Below are 11,492 nucleotides of genomic sequence, written 5' to 3'. Positions count from 1 at the left end.
TTGTTAATTTACTCAAATAAAAGTAAAAAAGTATCCGGTCAGAATAACTACTTCACTATTTACAAATTTAGTTCGGTAATTTTTTACACCTATAGTATACTGTTTGCAAATAAAAACAGATTGATTTGACTCATAGTATTTTGACAGAAAAAACATTAAAACTATTAAAAACTATATATATATATTTGTATATTTGTATATATCGATATTTGTAGCAAGATACCGTTGTTTTTGGCTAGCGGTGTTTCTGTAGCCTAGTGTACAGCCAGTGGTGGAAAAAGTACTCACTTGTTATACTTAAGTAAAAGTAAAGATACCTTATTAATAGAAAATGACTCAAGTAAAAAGTGAAAGTCACGCGGCAAAATACTAGTTGAGTAAAAGTCTAAAAGTTTCTGTTTTTAAATGTACTTAAGTACAGTGGTGGAAAAAGTATTAAAATGTTATACCTCAGTAAAATTTAAAAATTTAAAAAAAAATACATAACATTTCTTATATTAAACAACCAAGTGGAAAAAAATGTATTTAAAATAAATGTAGAGACAGCCAGGGGCACACTCCAACACATAATTTACAAATGCAGATTTTTTTGTTTAGTGAGCGCCAGATCAGAGGCAGTAAGGATGACAATGGATTATATTGATAGGTGCCTGAATTGGACCATACTGCTGTCTGCATGAGCATTCAAAATGTAACGAGTACTTTTGGGTGTCAGGGAAAATGTATGGAGTAAAACTTACATTATTTTCTTGAGGAATGTAGTGGCGTATAAGTAAAAGTTGTCAAAAAATACAAATAGTAAAGTAAAGTATAGATACACACCAAAAGTACTTAAGTAATACTCCAAACTATTTTTTAATGTGTACAGCGACGTACATATGATGATTTTGATACAAATTATAATGATATCATTATGCCAGGTAGGTTTACTTTGCAGTCAACATTTAATTTGGACGTTTTTTGGGAAAGCCTTAGAAAATCGAATTCAAACTGCGCAAGATGACTGAATTGCGTATCGCAAAGATTTAACCAACTTCAGACCAAACTTTCTAAATACCTGGTTTAAATACACAGTGTTACATTTACTGGTAGATATCATACATTCAAACATCTTTCCTACACTCTTAGAAAAAGGTTTCCAAAAGGGACAGTCCCCATAGGACACCCTTTTGGGTTCCAGGTAGAACCCTTTTTGGTTCACTGAAGAACCCTTTTGGGTTCCAGGTAGAACCCTTTGGGTTCCAGGTAGAACCCTTTTGGGTTCCATGTAGAACCCTCTGTAAAAAAAAATAGGTTCTACATTCAACCTAAAAAAGTTCTACCTGGAACCAAAAACGGTTCTTCAAAGTGTTCTCCTATTTCGACAGCCTGAAAACCCCTTTTAGGTTCTAGATAGCATCTTTTTTTTTCTAAGAGTGTACCAACCCGACCGCTGTTGTTCTTTTGCTCCATTGACAACCAGTTGAGAGCTGCAGGCTCATGCTGCCTGAGACAGCTTATTCCGCTCAGGCTGTGTGCAGCACAAATACACCATGACAGCGCAATACACAAGGGGTGGAACAGTGGCAAAGGTACCCACAGGCAAACAGAAATAATATTAGGCTGAGGAGAGATTAAATAGCATTAATACAACAAAAATAATTCTAAACACACCTTTAGTTACAAAGTTAAACAGATGTATTTTTTCTTCATAATAAGCAGGAGTAATAGTCTTAGATCAGAATGACAGCAGACTGTACTTCTATCCATGTCACTAAAGACTAACAGAAACAAAAGACAAATTTAAAATTCCAGATTGACAGTGAGAGGATGTTTCTTTTTTGCTGAGTTTATATATACATATATTTTTTTCCAAGCAGGCCACTGACGTGGATGACTGACTGCCCTGAAAGTTTCCGATAACCTCCCCCGGCCAGCGGCCAGTCCTGTATGTCGAGCCCTGCAACATAATATAAAATAATATAAACCTATGTAACTGGAATGATTCGGTGATTAATAATCTACATAATGAACTAATAGCTTGGGGAAGTCGTGTTAATATAGCCTAGAATGCCTAGAAGTCGTTATATAGCCCTAGAATGCCTAGAAGTCGTGTATTATAGCCTAGAATGCCTAGAAGTCGTGTTATATAGCCTAGAATGCCTAAAGTCGTGTTATATAGCCTAGAATGCCTAGAAGTCGTGTTATATAGCCTAGAATGCCTAGAAGTCGTGTTATATAGCCTAGAATGCCTAGAAGTTGTGTTATATAGCCTAGAATGAAAAAAGCTTTATTACAATATATATGTATACAGTGCCAGTCAAAAAGATTGGACTGATTGGACTGAAAAGATTCTAGGCATACTCATTCAAGGGTTTTTCTTTATTTTCACGATTCTCTACATTGTAGAGTAATAGTGAAAACGTGGAATCATGTAGTAACCAAAAAAAGTGTTAAACAAATCCAAATATATTTTAGATTTGAAGATTCTTCTAAGTAGCCACTTTTTGCCTTGATGACATATGTGTTATATTTAATAATGGATAACATGATTTTTTAATGACTACCTCATCTCTGTACCCAGGGGCGCAACTTTGGTTTTCAAGGTAAGGGGGACAAAATTATAATTTTATAATATTTGCTTGTATTTTTTTTTTTTCGGTCGGAGGTTTCCGCGTTTCCAATGACTCGCAATGAAGAGCACCTAGTGGTAGATGGGTAAAAAATTTAAAACAGCTGTTGAATATCCCTTTGAGCATGGTGAAGTTATTAATTACAAATTGGATGGTGTACCAATACACCCAGTCATGACAAAGATACAAGCGTCCTTCCTAACTTAGTTGCTGGAGAGGAAGGAAATCACTCAGGGATTTCATCATGAGTCCAATGATGACTCTAAAACAGTTGCAGAGTTTAATGGCTGTGTTTGGAGAACACTGAGGATGGATCAACAACATTGTAGTTACTCCTCAATACTAACCTAAATGACAGAGTGAAAAGTGAAACTGCAAAAAATGTGACAAAGGAAATGAATGTCCTGAATACAAAGTGTTTGGAGCAAATCAACACATCACTGAGTACCACTCCTCATATTTTCAAGCATGGTAGTGTCTACATTATATTATGGGTATGCTTGTCACTGGCAAGGACTAGGGAGTTTTTCAGGATAAAAAAGTATTGCAAGTATTGTACAATCCAAGTGTGCGAAGCTCCTAGAGACATACCGAGAAAGAATCACAGCTGTAATCGCTGTGAGAGATGATTCTAACATGTATGGACTCAGGGCGTTGAATACTTACTGTATCTAATCAAGATATTGGTGTTTTACTTTTCATATAATTTTATTTTCAAGTGTTAGAATTTTTCTTACACCTTGAAATTACATAGTATTTTGTGTAGATCGTTGACAAAAATGACAACTAAACCCATTTTAATCCCACTTTGTAACACAACAAAATGTGGAAAAAATACATGTGTTTGATTACTTTCTGAATAACCTACAGAAGCAGATGAAGGTTTGTCTTCATAACCTGCCTACAGAAGCAGATGAATGTACACTGTATGCAGTCGTGGCCAAAAGTTTTGAGAATGACATAAACATTAATTTCCACAAAGTTAACTGCTTCAATGTCTTTAGATATTTTTGTCAGATGTTACTATGGAATACTGAAGTATAATTACAAGCATTTCATAAGTGTCATAGGCTTTTATTGATAATTACACAAAGTTGACCCTTCTTTTTCAAGACCTCTGCAATCTGCCCTGGCATGCTGTCAATTCACTTCTGGGCCACATCCTGACTGATGGCAGCCCATTCTTGCATAATCAATGCTTGGAATTTGTCAGATTTTTTTTTTTTTTTTTTGTCCACCCGCCTCTTGACGATTGACCACAAGTTCTCAATGGGATTACGGTCTGGGGAGNTTCTATTCGCTTTTCAAAAATTCCCAGATTCTTTTTGAAATCCTGGTTYGATTCCCGACATCAGAAGGGAATAATCAGCAGTAAATCTTCATAAAMTTAACAAAACGCTAGACAAAACATTGAGCACCTTCATGTTGATCCAGTGGCTTCCATCAACAGGAAAGACCAGGACTTTTCCTCCATGGCAGGACGGTGCAGGAAGGAGAAGGAGAAATGACACCAGACTTATCAACGAAAGGTCTCCCCAGGGAGAGCTGGAATGCATTGTGTCTACGCTGAGAGAAAAAAGAGGACAAAATTCACTTGTTTTCAACTAGTCACATCTAGACGTAAAATCGTTATTGACCTGAAAGCCTATCAACTCATGCAACATACAGTTAAATAAGCTAATTAAGCTTCACTATTATGTTATCTACTTGTGTCAATAAGTTAATTAGAGTGTATTGTTACATAACAACAAACTACTTGGGTGTAGGTGAATAAGAATATGCATTAAGAGTTGGCTTACCGGTGCTATAGAGTCCATACAGCACTACCAACGCTCTGCAGGGGACTGCAAACTGTTACATATCGGCTGTTCAATACTTTGAACGTTTGAGGGTTCAAAGTCCACCTGATAGTACTGATAGTCCTGCCATAGCCCAGGTAGATGATTTACAAACAGATAGTGTGCTTCCCAAATTACACTAGTTTTGACCAGGATCCTCAGGGCTCTGGTCGACATAGTAGACTATTGTAGGGAATAGGATGCCAATTGGGATTCAACCACTAAATGGGCAATAACACCAGTGAGTTCAGGTAAAACACACCTGTCACATAACTGACCTCTCACCCAATGTAAATGCCTACTTATCATTGATACTTATCATTGATACAATCATTACCATATACCATTGTGTCCATCTCTAGACTGACTCCAGGTTGTAGTTATGCCTTCAGAAAGTATTCACGTTTTAAAACGTTACAGTTTGAATTTAACATGGATTAAATTGAGATGTTTATGTGTCTGGTTTATACACAATACTCTATAGTGGAATTCTGTTTTTAGATTTTTTTTGTTACAAATTAATWAAAAAAATGAAAAGCTGAGCTTGAGTCTAAAAGCATTCAACCTCTTTGTTATAGCAAAAAAACTAAACAAGTTCASGAGTACAAATGTGATAAACAGATCACATAATAAGTTGCATGGACTTATTCTGTGTACAATAATAATGGATAACATGATTTTTTAATGACTACCTCATCTCAGTACCCAGGGGCGCAACTTTGGTTTTCGAGGTAAGGGGGACAAAATTATAATTTTATAATATTTGCTTGTATTTTTTTATCTGGTCGGAAAAACACTCCAAGTGGTCTACTCGACCGCTCAGAGGTGTCCGCGTTTGCCTCGCAATGAAGAGCACCTAGTGGTAGATGGGTAAAAAATAAAAAATAGCAGACATTGAATATCCCTTTGAGAATGGTGAAGTTATTAATTACACTTTGGATGGTGTATCAATACACCCAGTCACTACAAAGATACAGGCGTCCTTCCAAACTCAGTTGCTGGAGAGGAAGGAAATCACTCAGGGATTTCACCATGAGGCCAATGATGACTCTAAAACAGTTGCAGAGTTTAATGGCTGTGTTTGGAGAAAACTGAGGATGGATCAACAACATTGTAGTTACTCCTCAATACTAACCTAAATGACAGAGTGAGAAGTGAAACTGCAAAAAATGTGACAAAAGAAATGAATGTCCTGAATACAAAAGTGTTATGTTTGGAGCAAATCCAACACAACACAACACATCAACACAACACAACACATCACTGAGTACCACTCCTCATATTTTCAAGCATGGTGGTGGCTGGATCATGTTTTAGGTATGCTTGTCATTGGACAGGACAAGGGAGTTTTTCAGGATAAAAAAGAAAGCAATGATCAACAACCAACTTGATAGAGTTTGAAGGATTTTAAAAAGAATATTGTGCAAATATTGTACAATCCAAGTGTGCAAAGCTCCTAGAGACATACTGAATCACAGCTGTAATCGCTGTGAGAGATGATTCTAACATGTATTGACTCAGGGCGTTGAATACCTACTGTATCTAATCAAGACATTGGTGTTTTACGTTTCATATATTTTTTTTTTCAAGTGTTAGAATTTTTCTTACACCTTGAAATTACAGAGTATTTTGTGTAGATCGTTGACAAAAATGACAACTAAACCCACTTTGTAACACAACAAAATGCGGAAAAAATAAATGTGTTTGATTACTTTCTGAATAACCTACAGAAGCAGATGAATGTACACTGTATGCAGTCGTGGCCAAAAGTTTTGAGAATGACATAAACATTCATTTCCACAATGTTTGCTGCTTCAATGTCTTTAGATATTTTTGTCAGATGTTACTATGGAATACTGAAGTATAATTACAAGCATTTCATAAGTGTCAAAGGCTTTTATTGATAATTACACAAAGTTGACCCTTCTTTTTCAAGACCTCTGCAATCCGCCCTGGCAATTAACTTCTGGGCCACATCCTGACTGATGGCAGTCCATTCTTGCATAATCAATGCTTGGAGTTTGTCAGATTGTCAGAATTTTTTTTTTTTTTTTTTTTGTCCACCCGCTCTTGAGGTTGACCACAAGTTCTCAATGGGATTACGGTCTGGGGAGTTTCCTGGCCATGGACCCAAAATATCTGATGTTTTGTTCCCACAGCACTTAGTTATCACTTTTGTTTTATGGCAAGGTGCTCCATCATGCTGGAAAAGGCATTGTTCGTCACCAAACTGTTCCTGGATGGTTGGGAGAAGTTGCTCTCGGGGATTGTTGGTACCATTCTTTATTCATGGCTGTGTTCTCAGGCAAAATTGTGAGTGAGCCCATCCCTTGGCTGAGAAGAACCCCACACATAATCTCCAGGATGCTTTACTGTTGGCATGACACAGGACTGATGGTAGCGCTCACCTTGTCTTTAAGGGAAAGTTTTTTTCCGGATGCCCAAACAATCGGAAAGGGGATTCCAAAGAAAATCAGTCTGTCCCTGATGTTTTCCTGGAGAGAAGTGGCTTCTTTGCTGTCCTTCTTGACACCAGGCCATCCTCCAAAAGTCTTCGCCTCACTGTGCGTGCAGATGCACTCACACCTGCCTGCTGCCATTCCTGAGGCAAGTTACTGGTGGTGCCCCGATCCCGCCAGCTGAATCAACTTTAGGAGACGGTCCTGCCTCTTGCTGGACTTTCTTGGACACCCTGAAGCCTTCTTCACAACATTGAACCGCTCTCCTTGGTTCTTGATGATCTGATAAATGGTTTATTTAGGTGCAATCTTACTGCAAGCAAATCCTTGCTGTGAAGCCCTTTTTGTGCAAAGCAATGATGACGGCACGTGTGCCTTGCAGGTAACCATATTTGACAGAGGAAGAACAATGATTCAACCACCACCTCCTTTTGAAGCTTCCAGTCTGTTATTCAACTCAATCAGCATGACAGAGTGATCTCCAGCCTTTGTCTTCGTCAATACTCACACCTGTGTTACAGATGAATCACTGACATGATGTCAGCTGGTCCTTTGTGCCAGGGCTGAAGTGCAGTGAAATGTTTTTGGGGGGATTCAGTTCATTTGCTGGAAAGAGGGACTTTGAACATAATTGCAATTCATCTGATCCCTTATAAAGATTCTGTAGTATATGCAAATTCCATCATACAAACTGAGGCAGCAGACTGTGAAAATTTATATTTTTGTCATTCTCAAACTTTTGGCCACGATGTATACAAAAGTATGTGGACACCCCTTCAAATGAGTGGATTTGTCTATTTCAGCCAACCCGTTGCTGAGGTGTATAAATTAAATCGAGCACGCAGCCATGCAATCTCCTCAGACAAACAGACTAAAACCCAATTGAGATGTGGCAGGATCTTAAACTAGAGTTCCTGCTCGAAAACCCCAAAATGTTGCTGAGTTAAAAAGGGATTTCACCTCTGGCCTCCACAACATGTGTGTCATTATCATTATACAACGATACGTTTTGATCATAAACATCCACACTAGAACGAGCACATTTTCATTTCACTGGTAGAATCAGGAAGTTTCAACTTGCTGTGTTTTCGGGTTGTCATGTGAACACACGTCACTCAAAGTGAATGCAGACACCACCCTCGGGCGTGCCAACAAACTTAGATGGTGGTATAAAGTGTTGTTAAGTTGGGCTCAGAATCTCTCTCGTGAGATTTTTATTTTCACTAACTTTGTCTTCTGTCTGTGCCTGGCTTTGTAAAAGGAAATGCTCACCCATAATGAATGTATAATTGTTTTGTCCATCTCTGAGTAATGTTCTTTCGATTCCCTGGATCATTTATGTTTTCAAGTTAGTTTGAGTTGGCTGGAGGTGTGTTGGGTCATTGTCCTGTTGAAAAACAAATGTATGTTTTAAGTCCCAAACTAAGTGGCAAACCAGATGGGAGTATACTGTATTTATTTAACTAGCAGTAAAGAACAAAATTCTTATTTACAATGACGGCCTAAAGCCCCAGCCAAACCTGGGCCAATTGGCGCCGCCCTATTGGGACTCTCAATCGCAGCTGGATGTGATGATGTCACGTTCCTGACCTGTTTTTCTCTTGTTTTCTATGTTATTTAGTATGGTCAGGGCGTGAGTTGGGGTGGGTTGTCTATGTGTTGTTTGTCCTGTGTTGGGGTTTGTGTGTTCGGCCTGGTATGATTCTCAATCAGAGGCAACTGTCAATCGTTGTCCCTGATTGAGAATCATACTTAGGCAGCCGGGGTTTCACGTGGTTTTTGTGGGTGTTTGTATCTCGTGTCAGTGTTCGTGCCACACGGGACTGGTTTTTCGGTTTGGTCACGTTTGTTGTTTTTTGTATCTTGAAGTGTTCAGTTTACTTTCATTAAAAATAGGAACTACTAACCACTCTAGCGTATTGGTCCGATCCGTTCGCTCTCCTCGTCCGAGGTAGGAGGAAGAAAATGACTATCGTAACAGATGAAGCCTAGATTCGAACCAGGTCACTGCAGTGACACTTTCTTGCACTGTGATCCTTAGAACTGAGCCACAACGTAACAAAAATGTGGAAAAAAGTCAAGGGGGTCTGAATACTTTCCACTGTACATATACTAGGTTTTTATATTATTATATATTATGTCGCAGGGCTCGACATACAGGACTGGCTGGCCGGGGAGTTAATGGAAACTTCCAGGGCAGTCAGTCATCCACGTCAGTGGTCTTTGGAAAATATATATATTATATATAACTCAGCAAAAAAAGAAACTTCCTCTCACTGTCAACTGCGTTTATGGTTAAATATTTGTATGAACATAACAAGATTCAAAAACTGAGACATAAACTGAACAAGTTCCACAGACAATGACTAACAGAAATGAATAATGTGTCCCTGAACAAAGGGGGGTCAAAATCAAAAGTAACAGTTAGTATCTGGTGTGGCCAACAGCTGCATTAAGTACTGCAGTGCATCTCCTCCTCATGACTGCACTAGATTTGCCAGTTCTTGCTGTGAGATGTTACCCCACTCTTCCACCAAGGCACCTGCAAGTTCCCAACATTTCTGGGGGAATGGCCCTTGCCCTCACCCTCCGATCCGACATGTCCCAGATGTGCTCAATGGATTGAAGATCCGGGTCTCTTCGCTGGCCATGGAAAAACACTGACATTCCTGTCTGAGAACATACGACGTAGCTATGGCTGGTGCGATTGTCATGCTGAGGGTCATGTCAGATGAGCCTGTAGGAGGTACCACATGAGGGAGGAGGATGTCTTCCCTATAACGCACAGAGTGAGATTGCCTGCAATGACAACAAGCTCATTCCGATGATGCTGTACACACCGCCCCATATATATACACTTCCGTTCAAAAGCACTTAGAAATTGTCCTTGTTTTTGAAAGAAAGCATCTTTCTCCATTAAAATAACATTGAATTGATCAGAAATACACTGTGACATTTTAATGTTGTAATGACTATTGTAGCTGGAACGGCTGATTTTTAAATGGAATATCTACATAGGCGTACAGAGGCCATTATCAGCAACCATCACTCCCTGTGTTCCAGTGGCAGTTGTGTTAGCTAATCCAAGTTTATCATTTTAAAAGGCTAATTGATCATTAGAAAAACCTTTTACAATTATGTTAGCACAGCTGAAAACTGTTTGTTCTATTAAAGAAGCAATAAAACTGGCCTTCTTTAGACTAGTTGAGTATCTGGAGCATAGCATTTGTGGTTGATTACAGGCTCAAAATGGACAGAAACAAAGACTTCTTCTGAAACTCGTCAGTCTATTCTTGTTCTGAGAATGAAGCTATTCCATGTGAGAAATTTCCAAGAAACGAAATCTCGTACAACCATGTGTACTACTCCCTTCACGAACACGGCAAACTGGCTCTAACCAGAATAGAAAGAGGAGTGGAGGCCCCGGTCCACAACTGAATTAAGATGACAAGTACATTAGAGTGTTTAGTATTAGAAACACGACGCTACACAGTCCTCAACTGGGCAGCTTCATTATATAGACCGTGGTACGCCTGACGGATCCATACAACAGATACTATCCAGAGTCGCGGAGAAAGCTACAATCACTAAGGACATTGTGACTTCTGGGAAGTAAATCAAAGACTCTCTGATGAAGTGATGTCCAACATTTTCAGTGGTGTCCCAACTTCACGGTTAATTCATGTTTACATGATTAGTTTAATCACGTAATAATTAAACCTAGAGAAACTGATTTGATATAAATAAATAAAATAAAAATAAATTTTTATATTTTTTATATATTTTTTTTTTTGTTGTTGTGATATAAATAAGTCTTCACATGTAATGATAGTCCAGACACGACAGCTGGTATCACGTAGGGTGGTTGTATTAGTAGTGATGAATAGTGCTGGTGTCTCGTTGGAATTAAATATTCCGTTTTTTTTCCAATGGCCCTTAATTGACTGGTTGTTAATACCATCCTTTGTAATGATAACTGTTGCTGTTTAACGACTATTTATTAAACAGATGAATACATGTTAACTATCCTTTGAAGACTCTTAAGTGTCTCCATGTGTATATTGTCATACACATCTGGTGGCCTACTCACTCAAAAAATTATATATTAAAATCTCCAGTCCACCCTAGTCATAGACTGTTCTCTCTGCCTCCGCACGGCAAGCGGTACCGGAACGGCCAAGTCTAGGTCCAAGAGGCTTCTAAACACCTTCTACCCCCCAAGCCATAAGACTGCTGAAAACAATTCATAAAATGGCCACCGGACTATTATATTGACACCCCCCCCCCATTTGTTTTTACACTGCTGCTACTCGCTGTTTATTATCTATGCATCGTCACTTTACCCCTACCTACATGTACTACATTACTCAACTATCCTGTACCCCTGCACATTGACTCAGTACCGGTAACTATACCCCTCTGTATATTGCCTCTTATTGTTATTTAATTGTGTGAATTTGTAATTGTTTTTACCTTAGTTTATTTAGTAAATATTTTCTGAACCTCTACTTTCTTAAAACTGCATTGTTGGTTAAGGGCTTGTAAGACAGTATTTCACGATAAGGTTGTATTTGGCGCATGTG

General features: G+C 38.5%; 1 protein-coding gene across 3 annotated transcripts in view; it reads right to left on the bottom strand.

Annotated features, from left to right (window-relative positions):
* LOC112070990 (UDP-glucuronosyltransferase 1A5) overlaps positions 1-11,492 on the bottom strand; it is a 28,346-nt gene that overhangs the window by 12,702 nt on the left and 4,152 nt on the right. The window contains exons 1-2 of one of the 3 annotated variants that reach the window (XM_024138446.2): positions 4,412-4,503; positions 4,031-4,178 (exon numbers count right to left, since the gene is read on the bottom strand). The exons of 1 other annotated variant lie outside the window; for it this stretch is intronic. In XM_024138446.2, the coding sequence (XP_023994214.1) occupies positions 4,031-4,168 (138 nt within the window). In that variant the 5' untranslated portion in view covers positions 4,169-4,178; positions 4,412-4,503. Of the gene's footprint in view, positions 1-4,030; positions 4,179-4,411; positions 4,504-11,492 lie in introns of those variants that run through there. One more of the 3 variants, XM_024138447.2, reaches the window with a different exon arrangement.

Source organism: Salvelinus sp. IW2-2015, unplaced genomic scaffold (genome assembly GCF_002910315.2).
Source record: "Salvelinus sp. IW2-2015 unplaced genomic scaffold, ASM291031v2 Un_scaffold1485, whole genome shotgun sequence".
Classification (NCBI taxonomy): Eukaryota; Metazoa; Chordata; class Actinopteri; order Salmoniformes; family Salmonidae; genus Salvelinus; species Salvelinus sp. IW2-2015.
Note: the sequence above shows the minus strand (reverse complement) of the source record. Positions and strands in the feature narration are given on the sequence as shown.